Source organism: Chiloscyllium punctatum, chromosome 9, assembly GCF_047496795.1.
Source record: "Chiloscyllium punctatum isolate Juve2018m chromosome 9, sChiPun1.3, whole genome shotgun sequence".
NCBI classification, from domain to species: domain Eukaryota; kingdom Metazoa; phylum Chordata; class Chondrichthyes; order Orectolobiformes; family Hemiscylliidae; genus Chiloscyllium; species Chiloscyllium punctatum.
The window spans coordinates 79,503,714-79,524,351 of record NC_092747.1 but is presented as its reverse complement, the minus strand read 5'-3'; the positions used below and the strand labels follow the sequence as shown (position 1 = coordinate 79,524,351).

Genomic DNA, 20,638 nt, shown 5'->3' with positions numbered 1-20,638 from the left:
CATGTCCTCTGCTCCAGCTCCTCAAAGCCTAGGTTTCAGAGTTGGGAGAATCCGCAAAGTTAAAAATATTGTGGATAGCACATACAGAGAAGTGGTCATATCATAGATTAAGACTCCATAGCAGAACGGGAATAGGTGATCACCAGGCAGAGTAAGAGAACTAAGTAGGCAGTGCAGGAACCCCTTGTGACTGTTCTCCTGCAAAAGAACTAAACTGCTATGGAAACCAGTAACAGGCAGATATGTTACACCACACTTGGCTGTACTGCACAGGAGAATAGTAGAAAGTGCAGGAACGCAGTAGTTAAAGGGGATTCAATTGTAAGGAGAATAGATGGGTGTTCTTTGGGCATAAATGAGACTCCAGCATGATATATTGCTTCCCTGGTGTTAGGGTCAAGGATGTCTTGCTGGCTCCAGGACATTCTGGAAGGGGAGGATGAACAGCCCCTGCTCATAATATACATCAGAATCAATGATGTAGGTTGAAGAAAAGGATGAGGTCCTAAATATAGAGAGCTAGGGAGGAAGTCAAAAAGTAGGACCTCAAATGTTATGATCTTGGAATTATTGCCAATGCCACAAGCTAATTAGAATAGAAATAGAAGGATGTTCCAGTTGAACATGTAGCTGGAAACACGCTGCAAGGGGTGGGGTTCAAATTCTGAGGGCAGTGGGATCAGTGCAAACTGGATGGGTTACATGCGGGCAAGACAGGAATTGATCTCCTCAGGCTAATATGGTTGGGGTGAGTTTCAAGTAGAATGGCAAGGGATGGAAACCTAAGGGAAAGAGAAACGAGGACAGTTTTTTTTTAAAAATGTAAAATGCAAGAAGAATAGTCAGGATAATCCAGGGTGAGAGAACCACAATGTAAAGAAAAGTTAGGATGTTTTAAAATGTCAGAGGCAAGCCGAAAGGCTTTGTATCTTAATGCACAAAACATTTGAAGTAAGGTAGATGAACTCATACAGCATGGAAATAGGCCCTTCAGCCTGACCAGGGTTCCTAAGCTGAACTATTCCCATTTGCCTACATTTGACCCATATCCCTCGAAACCATTCCTATTTATATACTCATTCAAATGCCTTGTAAATGTTATTGTACATGCTTCTGCCACTTCCTCTGGCAGCCACTAACATAAACGCACCATCTTTGTTTGAAAACGTTGCCCCTCAAGTCTCTTTTAAATCTTTCCCTTCTCACCTTAACCCTTTAGTTTTAGACTCTAATACCCTGTGGGAAAGACCTTGGCTATGCACCTGAACGAATGAGCCCTGTGATTTTATAAACTTCTGTAAAGTCACCCGTCAGCCTCCTACACCCCAGGGAATAAAATCCCAGCCTATCCTTATAACTCAAACATTCCAGTCTCAGTAATGTCCTTCTAAATCTTTTTGGTACCCTTTCCAGTTTAATGACATCTTTCCCATAGCAGGATGACTAGAATTGTACAAAGTATTCCAAATGTTGCCTTACCAACATGATGTTCCAGTTACTGTACTCTACACTGAAGGCAAGCATGCCAAAAGCCTTCATTACCACCCTATCTGTGAAGCCATTTTCAAGGATCTATGTGTCTGCTTCCCTAGGTCTCTCTGTTTGACAATTGTTCCCAGGGCTCTCCCATTAACTGCGTAAGTCTTGCCCTGGTTTGCCTTAGTAAAATGCAACCCCTCATATCTATGTGAATTAAACTCTATCTGCCACTCCTCGGCTCATTAGCCCACTTGATCAAGATCCGTTATACACATCGATAAGCTTCCTTCTGTATCCACTATACCACCAATTTTGGTGTCATCCGCAAACGTACTAAGTATACCTCTGACGTTCTCATCTAAATTGTTTATATAAATGATAAACAGCAATGGACCCAGTTACAATCCTTGCGGCACACCACTGATCACAGACTTCCAGTATGAACAACTTAATTAAGTCCGCTACTATCCTCTGTCTCCTACTGTCAAGCCAATTTTGCATCCAATTGGCTAGCTGCCTCCGGATCCCTTGTGATCTAACCTTTGTTACGACAAGGGGTAAACCCCTCTGCTAATTTAAACCAGGTGCTGTAATCTGTTAAAATTCGAGGGGCAAAGAACTATCCCAGAGGTCACCATTTAAAGTAAACATTAACAATTTTATTCTTTAAGTCCAACAAAGAATATTAAAACCAATAACTGTTTACAACTACTTTCCCTTAACCTACCTGTTACATCCCACTCTACAATGCTAGTCCGATAAAACCCCGATTAAGGTTTTAAAAAAATCTTGTTTCAAAACCAGCCAACTTCGCCAATTCTCCTTTGTGGATTTTCCTCTGTAGATTATTTCCAGGTTGGTTTTGATGTTCTGCTGCACAAACTTATAGACAGATATCTTTCAGAGAGTTGTTCTGCTGGCAGTCTATACTCGTTGGTGGTTTGGCAGTTCTCCCCCTAACTGTTCAAAATGTCTGGTTTTATACCCTAAAACATCGGATTGTTTCATAGGTTTTAATATCATCAAAATATTACATTCAGATTTGATTGGATTTTGGTATCTTGGGGCAAAATTTAACCAGTTGGCCGAATTTGAATTTGTGTTTCTTTCATAGCAACCGAGCTGCTGCTATTTGTTTTGACCAAATATTACATTGTTACCTTGTTCAGGATTCTCTGTGCTTTGTCAGTCCTTGCTAGCTTTTCAACTCTCTTAAAGGTACAGTACACCTCTACATCTTCATAACACCTCCCCCTGTTAAGGAAAAATGAACCATCTTAATGAAAAGATGGCTTTTTTTTTCTCTATTCCTTAACCTCTATATCATGACATACATATGACTTTGAGTTTAGGTCATATTAACTTCTTCCCACATAAATATAACATTGAATAGATACTATAGCTATCTACACTTTATCAGTTAAATCCACGATAACTAATCTGCGATTACTTTCTTATGACCTGTAGCATGTATGATTTTTAAAAGTCTGTAGCAAAGATTCCAATGAAATAGTAGCATATTCTTGTCTTTCAAGCATTCCAAGAATGTAAGAGGTTTGTGATCCATGTACACAACCATCTTCAATACATTGTTCATGACATGCACATTAAAATATTATAAGGCCAGTACCAAACTTAATAGTTCCTTTTCGATCATGGAGTATTTGCTCTAGTGGATGTTGAGTTTCTTCGAAAAGTAACCAACTGGCAATTCAATCCCATCCTCATTTTCCTGTAGCAGTACAGCTCCAACTCCTATGTCACTAGCATCGATGGCAACTTTAAAAATGTTTGAAAAGTTTGGTGTAGCAAAAACTGGTGCTGTGGTTAATATTACTTTCAAATGGTCGAATGCCTCCTGGCATTGTTCTGTCCACAAAAACTTTGCGCTCTTTTTCAGCAAATAAGTTAATGGTGTCACTACACTGCTGAAGTTTGGAACAAACTTCCAATAGAATCCGCTGAGCTCCAAGAATCGAAGCACTTCTTTCTTCGAGTTTGGTTATGGAAATTTCTCAATGGCCTTCATTTTTGCATTCCATGGGGCCAACCTTCCATGTTACATCCTAAGAATGTCACCTCTGCTTTCACAAATTCAGTTTTGTTTAAATTTATCACCAGTTTTGCTCCTTGTAGACGTTCTTACAAAAGATCACTCCATCGTCCAATAGACTGCGCAGTTTGTTAACTCAGCCACAACTCTGATCATGAGTCTTTTGAATGTGGCGGATGCGTTCTTCATTCCAAAGGGCATCACTTTAAACTGATCTAGCATATTTGGGGTTACAAATACAGAATTTATTTTGCCGTCTCTGTTAAAGGTACCTGCCAGTAACCACGCATGTAAGTCCAACTTGGTGATGGAACTGGCTTGACCAATTTTCTCAATACAGTCCTCCAATCTCGGAATTGGATGTAAGTCTGATTTTGTAACGGCATTGACCTTCCAATAATCCATGCAAAATCATTGAGACCTGTCTGGCTTGGGAACGAAGATGATCGGTGAACTCCACTCGCTCTGGCTTGGTTTAATGATATCCTCACTGAGCATGGTCTCTACCTCCTTCTGGACCTGTCTGACTTTGAAAGGATTAAGCCAATAGGGGTGTTGTTTTATCAGAGCAGTATTCCCTACATCTACTTCATGTACAATAGCATTAGTTCTCCCCATCTGTTTCTTACATCTGTCCTTTTAGTAACAAAAGTAACAAACCTTTTAAATGCATTCTATGCTCCTGAGACGGATAGCTTACTAACTTATCCCACTTCTCAAGGACTTCTTTATTTTTTAGCGTATTTTGAGGCACATTAAAATCCACATCATCTAGATTTGATTCCTCACTCTGCAGGGCAGTTACTAACACCTGTTTCTCCAGTTTTTCACTCTAGTATAATATGGTTTCAACATGTTCACATGACATACCTCATACCATTTTCTCCTCTCTGGCATCTTTACCGGATAGGGACTACTAAACCTTGCTTTGAAGGCATTTCCTATCACTGGTAACAGTACTAACACGTCATCTCCTCAGGAAAACATCAAGTCTCGGAGCTTTTATCTGGCACCTGCTTCATTCTATGCTGTGCTCTCTTCAGGTGCTGTTTAGCTCATACACCTACTCGAGTTAGTCTCTCCCTCATCTCCGATACATAATCTAAGTGTGAGACCTCTGACTTTGGTTCTGTCAATTTTTCTTTGATTAATTTCAAAGGGCCTCTCACTTCATGCCAGAATATTAACTCGGAGGGAGTGAACTGAGTAGGTTCATTTGGGGTATCTCTAATGCCAAACAATACAAATGGGATACCTTTATCCCATTTATTCCGGTAATCCTGACAGTATGCTCTCAACATGGTCTTCAAGGTCTGATGTCAGCTTTCTAAAGCTCCCTGGGATTCAGGATGATACGTATTGGACTTAAAGTGCTGTATACCCAAGCTATCCATAACCCCCTTAAACAACCTAGCAGTAAAATTTGACCTTGTTCTGACTGAATCTCTCTGGGTAACCTATACCGTGTGAAGAAAGTTGCTAACTCTTTTAACACCCTTTTTGCCTTGATATTCCATAATGGAATTGCCTCCAGAAATCTGGTAGACACCTCCATTACGGTTAACAAATACTGATTCCCACTTATAGTTTTCGGGAGGGGACCTGCACAATCAGTTATAACCATTATGTTCTTCAAATGTGTGAACTGGCAACAAAAGTGCTGGTTTTATTACTGCCTGTGACTTACCTACCATTTGGCATGTATGACATGTATGGTAAAAGTTAGCCACATCCTTGTGCATTCCAGGCCAATTAAAATGTTTTTGTACCTTATCTTGAGTCTTTCATATCCCTAGGTGGCCTTCTACAGGTAATTCACGTGCTACCAGTAACACTTTCTGTCTGTGCGCTACCGGCAACACAATCTCGTGTTTCTCCTCTGCACTAACCTGTCGTAGTCTCCATTTTTGGCTTAGGATTCTATCTTTCAGAAAATAAACCTCAGGAATATTCTCTGCCTCCTTTTCAGAGTATGCATCTTGTCTTTCTGTTGCAAGTCCCTAAGCCTTTCAGGACTAAACACTTCTGACCGACTCTGTGCCTGTTCAGGTTTTTCCTACCCCATCATGTCAAATAGTGTGTCCCCTAGCTGAACCTCAACTCCTTCATCTTTCTAATTTTTGCTTTGTCCTCTGATTTATGACAGTGGGATATGGTTACTACACAGTCTGTTTTAACTTCTCAGTTTCTTGGTCTTTCCTGGGCTTCTCCACAACAAGGAGTGTCACTCTGACCTTGGACCCTGCTAAATCATTCCCAAGAACAAACTGGATTCCTGGAACTGACACTCTGTCAATCACTCCCACTGTTACTTACCCAGTCTTGAGTTGGCACTCCAACCTGGTCTTACATAGGGAAATGCTTAACAGTTTATCATGCAAAACCTTGTTGAAGGCTTTGCGAAGGTCAGTGTAAACAACATCTACTGCTCTGCCTTGATCTATCTTCTTGGTCAGCTCTTCAAAAAAAAACTCAATCAAATCACTCACATTTTCTTGCCTTTCAAAATACCTGTAGATGCTGTCCCTCAGAATCCCCTCCAACAACTTAGCCACCACTGATATTCTGTTTCTGGCATTTCTTTGCAGCCTTTCTGAAATAATAGCTCAGTATTGGCCACCCTTCGGTCTTCTGGCACTTTGCCATGGCTGACATAGAAACAAGTATCTCTGCTAGGCAGTCCCTCAATTTCTTCCCTGGATTCCCACAGTTTCCTGGAATGTGCTTGATCAGGTCCTGAGGGTTTATCTACCTTTGTGCATTTTAAGCTTTATTTTGGAAGATACTTCGAATATCCTGTTAATGCTAAAGAATATGGGGAAGGAATTAAGTACTGTTACCATCACTAGAGACATAGTACAAGACAAACTAATAGATCTAAAGGCAGATAGACCCCTGTCCCTGATGGTTTGCATCCTAGGATCCGAAAAGAAGTATCTATGGAGATCATGGATGCATTGTTTGTAATTTTCCGAAAATCATTGGATACTGGAAAAGTACCAGAAGTTTGGAAAAATACCATTGCAAGACACTGATTCAAAAGGTGAGGGAAGCAAAAAATGGGTAGCTATAGACTAATTAGCTTAACACCTATTATTGGAAAAGAATTGGAATCGAATGAAGCAAAGTCACCATGGCTTCATGAAAGGAAAATCATGTCTGAATAGTTTTTTGAGGAAGTCTTAACCAGAGTCAATTGAGAGGAGCCAGTCAATTGTTACACATGTACTTCCAGAAGACATTTTACAAGATGCTTCAAAAAAGGCTAAGTGATTTTAAAAAAGAAGCCCATGTGTTGGAGGTAGTGTATTGGTGTTGATAGAGAACAGACCAATGGGCAGGGAACAGTGAGTGGGGACAAGGGTTTTTTTTTAATACGGTTGACAACCTATAACTTCACAGGGATCAGTGCCAGGGCTGCAACTGTTAAAACGTATATTAATAACTTAGAAGAAGGAAGTAAATCTATCTGAAGCCAAATTTGCAGACATGACAAAATGGTTGAAAAGGTGTGATGCAAGAGGGATGGTAATAGTTCAGAGAGTTATTGATAAGTTAAATAGTGGACAAGAAGCGAGCAAGTTGTATATAATGTGGGAAGATATGAAATCGTTCATTTTGGAAGGGAGAACAAAAGAACAGTGTTATTTCAATGGATAAAAAACTGCAAAAAGCTGCATTACAAAGGGACTTGGGGATACCTGTGTGTGCAACATAGAACACCAGAACATAGGTAAAGCAGATAATCATGGACTGTTGGCCTTATTTCCAGGGGGGTTGAAGTACAAGAGTATGAACGTCTTACAAGGTGCTGATGAGACCACATCTGGAGTCTTGTGAGCAGATTTCATCCCCATATTTAAGGAAAAATATCATTTCATTGTAGGCATTTCAGAGAAGGTTCACTGGAATGGTCCCTGATATGGAGTGTTTGCCTCCTGAATAAAGGCTAAACAGATTAGAACTCTACTCATTGGAGTTTAGAAGAATGAAAGGTGATCTCATTGAGACAGTAGATACTTCAGGGGCTTGACACGGTTAATGCTGAGAGACTATTTCCCCTCATGGAAGAGACTAGGACAGGAGGGTATAGTCTCAATAAAAGGGCACAAATTTAAGACTGATATGGAGGAATTTCTTATTTTGAAGGGTGAAGAATCTTTAGAACTCCTTGCCACAGAGTTGTGGGGTCAGAGTCCTTATGTATATTTTAGGCTAAGATGCATTTCCTGATCAGTAGGGGAATCAAGTGTAACAGGGAAAATGCAAGAAAGTGAACGCGAGAAAATTTGGATCATTAATCTACTGGGTGGTAGAGCAGACTGAGGGACCGAACAGCCTACTACTGTTCTTATCTTGTACTGTGTTATAGGTGGCATTTCACTGAAGTATAAGCATATAATGCTGAAGATTTGGTCTGTGCAATAAAACACAAAGTTTATGTCACAAAAGAAATTAAGATAAAGTAGAACTAACCAAACAATTCAAAAACACACTGTGATAAATCCTCATCCATTTCTCATTCCCTCACTTTACTGTGCTCAAATTCTACATTTTAGTTTTGACTTAACTGTTTCATTCACTTACTTTTCTTGAAGGTTTGATAGCTTGTTCCTTAATTTTTTGCAAAACTGAGCTTAGACTCTTATCAGTTTTAAATAACCTCATCAGGTTTTTACCCAAGCACTTAAGGAGTCAGAGAGTCCTACAGCATAGAGACAGATCCTTTGGCCCAAACTGGTCCATGCCGACCAAAATGTCCATCCACGCTAACCCCACTTCCCTGCATTTGACCCATATCCTTCTAATTATAATCCATGTATTTGTCCAAATGCCTTTTAAATGTTGTTAATATACCCGCCTCAATTATTTCCGCTGATAGAGTTGATGTCCTTAGGATATATGGACAACACCACCTTTGTTACAGGCCACTGTGTCATATTGTTGTGACATAGCCCTGTCACATTCCATCTATGTATACATATGGCAGTGCTCTGTTTAGTGGTAAGATTGGCCTTAAACACAGGTATAGTACTAAATGGCCATTTTCAGAATGAAAGCCATTTAGAACAGTTTGTCATTAGGACAACCAATATTTTTGAGTCATATTCATTAGCTTGACTTGATGTTTAGGGCTCACTTTTAAAATTTGCAGATGACGCAAAACTTGCAACTGTTCTGAACAGTGAGCCAACTTGTGACAGATTTCAAGAAGAGAGGCTGATGAAGTGATATAAGAAATTAATGCAAGTGAATGTGAAGTGACAGGAAGCATAAAGAGAAGCAATATCAATTAAAGCAATTGTATCCTAGAGATCATTGAACATGACATGGCAGGTTGAAAAAGTAATTAAAAAGTCATATGAGATTTTGGGCTTTGTAAATAAGAGAGCCAAATCAAGGTACATTTGATGGACCTTCGAAAACTCTGGGGTGGTCTGAACTGAGTGTGGTCTTGAACTTAATAAATACTTTGTTTCAGTCTTCACATTGGAAGAAATGAGTAATATCCGAAAAATTAAGGAGAGTCGAGGGTCAGAATTGAGTACAGTAGCCATTACAAAAGAGAAAGTGCTGGAAAAGCTAAAAGATCTAAAAATTGATAAATCTCCTGGCCCCGATGGGCTACATCCTAGAGCTCTGAGGGAGGTGACTGAAGAAATAGTGGAGGTGTTGGCTGTAATTTTTCAAAAATCACTGAAGTCAGGGAAAGTCATGAATGATTGGAAAATCACTATTGTAACCCCCTTGTTCAAGATGGGATTAAGACAAAAGATGGAAAATTACAGTTCGATTAGCCTAAACTCAGTTGTAGGTAAAATTCTAGAATCCATTGTTAAGGATGAGATTTCTAAATTCTTGGAAGTGCAGGGTCGGATTAGAACAAGTCAGCACAGATTTAGTAAGGGGAGGTCATGCCTGACAAACCTGTTAGAATTCTTTGAAGAGGTAACAAGTAGGATAGATCAGGGAAACCCGGTGGATGTTATCCACCTAGACTTCCAAAAGGCCTTTGATAAGGTGCCTCACAGGAGGCTGCTGAGTAAGGGGCGGGTCCATGGTTTTCAAGGTGAGCTACTGGCATGGATTGGGGGTTGGCTGTCTGACAGAAGGCAGAGAGTTGGGATAAAAGGTTCTTTTTCAGAATGACAGCTAGTGACAAGTGGGGTCCCGCAGTGTTCGGTGTTGGGGCTGCAACTGTTCACTTTATATATTAATGATCTGGATGAAGGGACTGGAGGCATTCTGACGAAGTTCGCCGATGATACGAAGTTAGGCGGATCGGCAGGTAGGACTGAGGAGGTGGAGAGGCTGCAGAAAGATATAGACAGTTTAGGAGAGTGGTCTAGGAAATAATTAGATTAGATTTTAGATTTTGCTACAGTATGGAAACAGGCCCATCGACCCAACAAGTCCACACCGACCCTCCGAAGAGTAACCCACCCAGACCCATTCCCCGACCCTCCATTTATCCCTGACTAATGCACCTAACACTATGGGCAATTTAGCATTGTCAATTCGCCTAACCTGCACATCTTTTGGATTGTGGGAGGAAACCCACAAAGACACGGGGAGAATGTGCAAACTCCACACAGACAGTTGCCCGAGGTCGGTATATCAAACCCGAATCCCTGGTGCTGTGAGGCAGCAGTGCTAACCACTGAGCCACCATGCCACCCGTGGTTGATGAAATTCAACTTGAGCAAGTGCAAAGTCTTCCACTTTGAAAAAAGAATACAGGCATGGACTATTTTTTAAGCGTTGAGAAAACTCATAAAGCTAAAGTACAAAGGGATCTGGGAGTGGTAGTGCAGGATTCAGTAAAGGTTGACTTGCAGGTTGAGTCCATGGTTAAGAAAGCAAATGTAATGTTGTTATTTATCTCAAGAGAGTTGGAATATAAAAGTAGTGATGTGTTTCTGAGACTTTATAAAGCTCTAATTAGGCCCCATCTAGAATACTCTGTCCAATTGTCGGCCCCACACTTCAGGAAGGACATATCAGCTTTGGATCGTGTCCAGCAGAGATTCACACGGATGATCCCTGGAATGGTAGGCCTAACATACGGTGAATGGCTAAGGATCCTGGGATTGTAATTATTAGAGTTTAAAAAGTTGAGGGGAGATCTAATAAAAATTTACAAGATAATGCTTGGCTTAGAAAGGCTGGACACTGGGAACTTGTCTCTGTCAGGCAGGGAGACTAGGACCAATGGGCACAGCCTTAGAATTAGAAGGGGGGTCAATTTAAAACAGAAATGAGACATTTCTTCAGTCAGAACGTGGTGGGCCTGTGGAATTCATTGCCATGGAGCGCAGTGGAAGCCGGGACGTTAAATGTCTTCAAGGTAGAGATTGATAAATACTTAATCTCGCAAGGAATTTAGAGATACGGTTAAGTGGCATTGAAAAGCCTATCAGCCATGATTGAAGGCGGTGTGGACTCGATGGGTTGAATGGCCTTACTTCCACTCCTATGTCTTATGGTCTTATGAGTGAAGTGTCTGATTCTGGGCACCAAAGTTGCCATTGTTCGACTAAACAATAGGGCTGCTCTTTCACTAGAGAGTTATGACTTGTGGTGGTAGAACCTGAGGCACCATACGTCAGGCAAGGAGAATGATTGAGGACAGTCCTTCATGGTGACCTCTGCAGGTACAAGAACCCGTATTGTTGGCATCACTCTGCATTATAAACAAGCTATCAAGCCATCTGAGCTAATGAACCCCACTATTGTTTTGGAAGATTGTGAAAGCTTTCTTGTAAATGCATGAGATTTGCGAGCATGGCTTCAGGAATGAGAGGCTTCAAGTTTGTGCAAAGATTGGAAAAACCGGGATCATTCTCAGACAAGGTTGAGGAGACGTTTGACCATCATATTCAAAATCATAAAGGATCCAGACAGATCACATAAAGAGAAACAATTGACTTGGGAGAATCCATTATGAACCAGATTTAAAGTAATTGGCAAAAACACCAAAAGTACTTTTTATATACGGTGAATGATTAATGCCTGGAATGCATATCTGAAAGTCTGATGGAGGCAGATAGAATTGGGCCTTTCTAAACAGAATTGAATATGCACTTGAGAAATGATTTGCAACACAACAGCAAGAAGAAAGGGTAGTAAAGCTCACTGAAATGTTCTTCCATAGACCTGGCATGCTTTTAACAGGCTGAATGGCTCCCCATGGTGTAACCATTTTAGGATTTTCATTGCTTTTAAGAAGAAGTGAGAAATGAGGAATAAAGAATAGGAGAATTAGCAAATCAGGTTCTGTGATGTAGAGTGGGAAAGGTCCATGTAAAGTTTCCAACAGAATAATTGGACTGTGAGATGTTTCTTTACTGTAAATTCCATGCATATGGAGGACCTTTATAACTTGCCATTTACAAGCTTCTTTCATGCAGACAATTGTTCATGATATCTCTGCGGTGCTGTGAATCATGACTCTGTTTAAAAACCTGACTTGACCGCATGAAAGTTACGAAGGAGTGAAAATGAGAAATCCCAGGAATGGGATCAAGAATCCTGGACTCAGACCCCACCCATCATTTTTAAAAGACATAATTCCAGACTTAAGTAGTCACAACTGAACTTTCCACAGAAACTAAAATTTACAGGGGCAGCACAGTAGCTTGAGAAAGCACTGCTGCTTTACAGCACCAGGGAACCAGGCATGATTCCACCCTCTGGCAACTGTCTGTATGGAGTTTGCACATTCTCCCTATGTCTGTGTGGGTTTCCTCTGAGTGCTCTAGTTTTTTCTCCAGAGTCAAAATATGTGCACGTTAGATGGGATTGGTCATGCTAAATTGCCTGTAATGTCCATGGATGTGCCAGCTAGGTGAATTAGCCATGGTATATGCAGGGTTACACGGATAGGGTGGGCCTGGGAGAGATACTCTTCAGAGGGTCAGTATGGGCCAAACGGCCTGCTTCCACATTATAGGGATGCTGTGATTACGTGCACCTAGTTTGAGATGTCCTGAGTGGAGTATTATTTTGTTCACTCCCTAGTAAAGCCAGAATAGCTGGATTTCAATGCTACAAGATGCATTGTCTCTTGTATAATACTTCTCAATGCTGCATCAAATGTATGAATGTGTGACTAAGTTCTGTGACAACAATTATAGCAATGGAGGTTACAGAAAAATGTAAAACTTGGGTGTGACAGAAGCTTGAAGCAATAAGATTTTGTTATTGATATTGGTTACTGAACAGAATTTTTTGGTGATTAATGTATTCATAAATCTTGAATTGTTAGGTTGAGGAGACGTTTGACCATCATATTCAAAATCATAAAGGATCCAGACAGATCAGATAAAGAGAAACAATTGACTTGGGAGGATCCATTATGAACCAGATTTAAAGTAATTGGCAAAAACACCAAAAGTACTTTTTATATACGGTGAATGATTAATGCCTCAGATAGAATTGGGCTAGAGTCATGCATCGTCATGACTCTAAGACGTAAGCTAAGTAATTGGCATATGATAGCTCCAAGTAGTTAAGACAGACTGAAAATGCCCTGAGGTTGGTTGAAATCAAAGTATAGGATTAAGTTCTGTCTGTTTAAGAAATATCAATCTCTCTGACAGTTTCTAGGAGACAGTTTAGATCTTTCAGCCAAGGCTTACAATAACCTGTGGAGTCCATGCAAAATTGATGCCATGAAATTAATGATTGACCTACATTTATTGTTGTCAATTGATTTAATATTAATGGTCCTAAAAGTGTTGAGAGAGTTGGTGCATTAAGTTGTAAATACGATGCATTAAGATGTAAGTATACAACACTGTCTTTTTACTGCATGAGGATAGGGAAACAAGAAAATAACAAAGCTTAATGGGTCTGGTTTCTCACCAGGGGCAAATCCACAGAACTAGCATGTGCTTGTAGGAATGATTAAACCAGCAGTAGAAAATATGCCTAGTAATCAAATCTGTCAATTGAGATATTATGAATGAACAACAATGGCACTTGCCATTGAAGATTTTTGTCTCCTCCTTGACATCTGAATCTTAGTTTCAGGATCGCACCCTTATGATTTTCATGACTAATGGAACTGTACTTTGTATCCAGTGTTACCTTTATTATCTAGGATCCTATTACTTGCATTCTTCACGTGAAAATTTTCATGAGAGTGAGTTAGAAGCATAGGGAGAGAAAGAGATGGAGATACACTGATCAACAAGGAGTAAGGAGTTTTTTACTAATAATGTAGTCAAATGTTTGCCACTGATTGGGAATTTTGATTAGGCTACGTAGGATGGTCTGCAGCTACAGATGATATAATGGGGGAAAGAACTGCATATGCACAGGCATATGCAATACAGGGCAGGTACACTTCCTGAGAAGTGAATCTTAACATTCTTGAAGATTTTGAGTTGGGGCCAAAAGTTTACCCCAACTCTGCTGGCGATGCTTGGCCAACTACTTGCACAATTTTTTGGGACTCCATCCAGTGAGGAACAATGAGCACAATAATCATTCTGGAGATGAGAGTGAAGTGTGTGACACTAGGAAAGCACAGCCAGTCAGGCAGCATCCGAGGAGCAAGACAGTCGACGTTTCGAGCATAAGCTCTTCATCAGGAATGTGTCTCAGCTGTTCACTCAGCACATCTAACGTGTGTGCTCACTGTGTCAGGCAGGAGTACAGGTGGGCTTTTCAAGATGGAAGCATGCTTAGAAGATGTGTAAAATTATTGTGGTTTCTATTCCATGCCATCATTGTGGAGGTCCAGCTCTGCTTCTCCACAGATGTGACCTGACCTGCTTTCTGTTGTTCTAGGTTCATGCACCATAAATCCCATTTTTTCAATTACGTTTTATTATATCCACCCCATCCCACAATGCTTGGGGACCACAGACTTTTAGTCACATGAAAATGTTAAGGAACCTGACTTAAAGTAGTGTTTCACCTGAAGTAACATTGGTATAAGTGCATCATTACTGTTGATGCCAGTGAAAGCATTGTCCCAGATGGAACATGAAACCCACCCACAGCATGGTGTAGGCTTGAGTCACGTCAGTCTTTGTGAGGAATCAAATATTTAATTTGAGATAAAATAATCAATTTATAATTTTTTTCACTTCAAATTAACAATAAATATTTTTAAATTCTGAACACATCAAATTTAAAACTATATTTTCCTAAATTAAAGAAGAATACATACTAAGCACCTGTGCTCCTATTAACAACTATAATCAGTGGCACCCTATACTTATGGATTTCAGGCAGTTTGCAATGGGAGTCCACCTGGTCAGAGTTTCTCTGTTTTGTCACATAGTAATTGAACTAGTTTTTCTTGAGATAGTAACAATAAATGCTTTTCCTTCCAGAGTTCTCTGCAGATCCTGGGTGTGATAGCTGTGGCAGTAGCTGTCATTCCATGGATACTTATTCCAATCACTCCACTTGCCATTGTATTTTTTTTCCTCCGGCGCTATTACTTGAAAACATCACGTGACATTAAACGCATGGAATCAAGTAGTAAGTAGGACACCGAAAATTAAATTATGGGCAATGAGCTTTTCAAACTGTTATGGATGGCTTTCTTCATGTTAACAAGGGGAAGAATGAGGTATGTGAAGGACAAAAGAGGGAGGTGCTACATCCATTAGAGGAGAGAGGGATTATATTTTCAGGTTTTGTTTTAAAACCATCTTCCTACATTGCTCACTGAAGAGAAGAATATGCAAGATCCCCTACTTGCTGGTGATGGCAGGAATTTAATTAACTTGCATTTAGACATGGAATAGCTATCAGTGAGAGTTTGAACACCAGTTTTGAACCAATAGTAGATGCTTCTCAGCGTGATTTGATAAACTTTACTGCTTTTCTGGTTTTTACAATCATTTTTTAAAAGGCTAATCCAATTTCACAGGACTTATTTTTAATTTTCATGCTCTCAGGTTAGCTTAATTGTAGCCATAGTCACAAAATGCACATAGTGCACTACATTTGGATTGCTGTCACCACACTATTTAAAATTGCAATAAATATTCAGTGCTTATGCCGCTTTAGGATTCTTATTTGATTTGCATGTGCAGTACAGGCTTCCCTGCCACAGATTCATGGCTGGCTGCAGAGCACTGTATCTTGATTACACAAGGTGAAAGTGAGGACTGCTGATGCTGGAGGCCAGAGTCAAGAGTGTGGTGCTGGAAAAGCAAATCAGGTCAGGCAGCATCCGAGGAGAAGGAGAATCAACAATTCGGGCAAAAGCCCTTCATCACGAATGGGGCTATGAGCCGAGGGGATGGCAAGATAAATGGGAGGGGAGTGGAAGATAGCTGAGAGTTCACTACTGCACTCTCAGGTACCTTCCTCCTAGCCCTACCCCCCTCCCATTTTTCTCACCACCCCCATGGCTCACAGCCTCAATCCTGATAAAGGGCTTTTGCCCGAAACGTCGATTCTCCTACTCCTCAGATGCTGCCTGACCTGCTGTGCTTTTCCAGCACCACTCTCTTGACTCTTAATTACATAATCCTGCTGAGTCACCTCTCCATCTCTGGTTTAAGTCCCAGCCCACAAAATGAGTTGAGTCAAATGTCTGCATGGAATTGTTACACTGCTAGAGCTTTGTCCTTGCTGGACTATCAATCTCCACCAAATCTCTGCTGGCACCCTCCAAAATAAAAAACAAAAATGAATGTAAAATAATGCTATCGCAAATTAAAATTGTAAAAGTTGAAAATTCTGGACAACAAGAACTACTTGCCTAAACCATTTAAAATATGGGAAAATAACATGTTGTTAATTATTAAATTGAAAATAATATTGAACATTAGCATCAAAAGTGATTGAAATATATGTTGATTTTGTAATTTAGCTCGAAGCCCAGTTTTCTCCCATCTATCTTCCTCCCTCCAAGGAGTTTGGACAATTCGTGCCACAAAAACAGAACAACAGTTTCAAGCAAAATTTGATGAACATCAGGATCTTCATTCAGGTGAAATGTTTCACATGATTTTTATTATTTTGGCAACACCCCATTAATATACCTAATACTTTGAAAATTCATTAAAAAGCAAGGAGAAAAGTTTGAAGCTATGAAATAATTCACTGTGATATTGAGTATGATGTTACTATGATATTGACTGTGATATCATAAGATATTGTAACCATTGCAATGGGCAGCATGGTGGCTGAATGGTTAGCACTGCTGCCTCACAGCACCAGGGTTCCAGGTTCAATTCCAGCCTCGGGCGACTGTCTGCGTGGGTTTCCTCCGGTTTCTTCCCACAGTCCAAAGATGTGCAGGCCAGGTAAATTGGCCATGCTAAATTGTGTATTAGTCAGAGGGAAATGGGTGTATTAGTCATAGGGAAATGGGTCTGGGTGGATTGCTGCTCAGAGGGTCGGTGTGGACTGGTTGGGCCGAAGGGCCTGTTTCCACACTGTGGAAGTCTAAACTATGCCACAGGTGCTACGTAACTACAGCAAGCTTCCATGTGACATTTTTCAGAATTGCTCCCTTTTGCTCATTTTTGGACATTGTTGCTGGTGCTACATGTGTAATTCTTTGTTGTCTTTGTCAGGGCTTTGCAAATAAGAATGATTTGGGAACTGAATATTGTAGGTTACAAAATACTTAGAAAGGACATGGCAATTGCAAGTGGAGCTAAAGTATCGAGATAGATGAGATGTGAGATTTCAACAAATCTGAAATGACAATGTGAAAATTCGTAGACTATTGAAGATTCGTAGACTAATGAAGATTCGTAGACATGCACCTTCCCCTGCAACCTCAAGAAATGCAAAACTTGCGCCCACACCTCCCCCCTTACTTCCCTCCAAGGCCCCAAGGGATCCTTCCATATCCGCCACAAATTCATCTGAACCTCCACACGCATCATTTATTGCATCCGCTGCACCTGATGTGGCCTCCTCTATATTGGGGAGACAGGCCGCCTACTTGCGGAATGTTTCAGAGAACACCTCTGGGACACCCGGACCAACCAACGCAACCACCCCGTGGCTCAACACTTCAACTCCCCCTCCCACTCCACCAAGGACATGCAGGTCCTTGGACTTCTCCATCGCCAGACCATAGCAACACGATGGTTGAAGGAAGAGCGCCTCACCTTCTGCCTAGGAACCCTCCAACCACAAGGGATGAACTCAGATTTCTCCAGTTTCCTCATTCTCCCCCCCCCTCCCCCCACCTTGTCTCAGTCAAATCCCTCGAACTCAGCACCGCCTTCCTAACCTGCAATCTTCTTCCTGACCTCTCCGCCCCCACCCCCACTTCGGCCTATCACCCTCACCTTGACCTCCTTCCATCTATCGCATTTCCAACGCCCCTCCCCCAAGTCCCTCCTCCCTACCTTTTATCTTAGCCTGCTGGACACACTTTCCTCATTCCTGAAGAAGGGCTCATGCCCGATACGTCGATTCTCCTGCTCCTTGGATGCTGCCTGACCTGCTGCGCTTTTCCAGCAGCACATTTTCAGCTCTGAACTCCAGCATCTGCAGTCCTCACTTTCTCCTCATATGAAGATTCGTAGACAATATGAAGATTTGTAGACAATATTAAAGTTAAGGGACTGCAAATCATGTAGCTGTTGTCCATAACTGGTTCCTGTGGTGAAATGATGATACATAATAAATATGGAGGTTAGTGAAGCAAACAGCAGAAACTGCTTTTAATGCATTTTTGTAATTTTCCTGAACATTGACAGTAACAGGCAAGCTAAAGTAATAAAGATAATGAATATCTAGATTGTATTTCATACCGTTTACCATGACCAGTAAGCCATACTGGATTTAATAACGGGTAATGAAGCAGAATTATTTAACAGTGTAATAGTGATGTATAGCATTGTGCAAGTACCACTATATGATTGACCTTGATATTAGTTTTGAGAGGGAGAGGGAAAGTCACAAACCAAAGTTTTACATTTAAGTCAGTCAAAATTCAAAAGGATGACAAATGAATTGACCACAGGAAACTTTATTAAACTGTTATGTGGTAAACTTAGAAATGTGAAGTGAGAAATATTCAAATATGTGTTTAAATACAAAATGAGTGCATTACATAAAATCAACCGTGAGCACAAATGGCATAGGAGAGTATATTGAGTTAAAATAAATGCTTACACAATTGCAATGAAGAATATAAATCTCGCTTGGAAGACCATGACAATCAATGAAAGTATATAAAGGAGCTAATAAGGTGTGTAGAAGGGAAATGAGCCAAAAATGAAATAACTCCACAGAGGCTGATATCCGATCACCAAGTCACGCATTCTTTATACGTGAAAAATCCTTGACACTGGTCCAGCTCCCTCAGAGTCAGCTTTCAGAGTGTCACAACATCCAACATACCTCTTTTTATCGGTCAGTCCGGGCTGTCTGATTGAGACTGTTAATCTGGTCCAATCAAGGAACTCGTATTCTGAAGTCCACCTAGCTAACCTCGTTACAATCACTACATCCCTCCCACTCCAATTCTGATGATTTAGGCCAGTATTTTTTCTTATGGAGCCTTTTGGTGTGTTTTAGCATCAGTTCAGGTTTCTCTGACTCTGCATCGTATCTGGGCAGTGTTTAATGCATTAAAGCTCGCCTCTTGCACCTGGAGCATCTTGGAAGAAATTCACTCTCTTCTTCCGGCGGCAAAAGTCTCAATTCGCCATGTCCATCTCACATTCGGAAGTCTCTTCAATGCTTGACGGAGAGTTAGGCTTTCAAGTGTCTACATGGTTGTTCAGGATCATCGCTGCTCCTCAAACCTTGTATGTCATTGATCCTGATCTTGTCAACCCAATCTTTTACCCATGCGCTGCCATTCCATGGTTCCTACACCAAACTTCATTTCCTTTAGTAAACTGTTCCTCCTTAGCAGAGTCAGGCGTCCAGCATTGGCATTCTCAATGGAACTGCCCCTGCCTAGTCCAGGAATATCAGATTTTATCTAGTGCAGAGTACATGTGCAGTTTTCCTATCGTCATTGCTGTATTTGACAAATGAGCTCTATGCATGTCTAGTCATTTTGAGAGGGTGTTTACAATGACAAAGAACATTAAGCCCATGAAAGGACCTGCATAATGGGTATGTAACCGAATCCATTGTTTATCCAGCCATTTCCACAAATGTGGGGCATCTACTGCCAGTAATTTTTGTCTTTGTTAGCACTCTAAGCACTGTCCCACCAACACGGCCATGTCTGCATCCAAGCATGGCCAGCAGATATCTTCTTGTCAATGTCTTCATTTTGGAAACCCCCAGATGACCTTTGTGGAGTTCAGCCAGTTTCTGGCGGTGACCTTTGCTTGGGACAATCGTTCTTGTTCCCCATAAAAATATGCTGTTGTCTTTTTGTGATCCAATCTCCACAGGTCCAAAAAGGTTTCAACTCTGGTTGTGACAGACCTTTGTTTCTCCCATCACCACCAGCTATTTCAGTTTTTCCCAGACCAGATCTTTCTGATCCAAAGTCTGAAATTATCAGTTGTGACTGGAAGTGTGTCCAAAAAATTTAGAACCATTATAGTTTCTTTCAGTGACAACATCACCGGTGGTATATCTGCCAGTGGAAGCAGCTCAGAATTAAAGGAAGCTAGGGTTTGTAATTAAATCCATCAACTCTTGAAAGGTTTTAGTATTGGTGCGTCAGAGAAACATAGGCTCTTAATAACCAAATAAGCTGTAGGTCGACAGGCTGTCAGGAGAATTACTCGTCGCTTTTCATCTGCCCCAATGTCATTTACCTGGAAAAAAATAAAACATTTTTTCCACATACTGGGCCTTGACTTTGGCAGGATTGAATGGGTCAAGTTTCCTAAATAATGGCATGCAACTGTTGTGACTGTTGTGAGCAGCCCTCTTCAAGAACATGCTTTACTCTAGTCACCACTGAAATAACTCCACAGAGACTGGTATCGCTTCACCAAGGCACCCTTTATTCACATGAGGAAAGTCCTTGACACTGGTCCAACTCCCTCAGAGCCAGCTCTGAGTGTCAAAATGTCTGACAGTCCCTACTTTTATCTGTCAGTCAGGGCTCAGATTAACAGGGGATCAGATCAACACAGTCGGGAAACTCATGTTTTATAAAGTCTACCTGCCCAATCTCTTTAAAACAAACTT

General features: G+C 40.9%; 1 protein-coding gene across 5 annotated transcripts in view; it reads left to right on the top strand.

Annotated features, from left to right (window-relative positions):
• Window positions 1-20,638, top strand: part of abcc4 (ATP binding cassette subfamily C member 4 (PEL blood group)) — a 471,758-nt gene that overhangs the window by 256,982 nt on the left and 194,138 nt on the right. For all 5 annotated transcript variants that reach the window (XM_072577875.1, XM_072577874.1, XM_072577873.1 and 2 more), the window contains 2 exons: window positions 14,881-15,031; window positions 16,377-16,496. In XM_072577875.1, coding sequence (XP_072433976.1) covers window positions 14,881-15,031; window positions 16,377-16,496 — 271 coding nt within the window. The remainder of the gene's footprint in view (window positions 1-14,880; window positions 15,032-16,376; window positions 16,497-20,638) is intronic.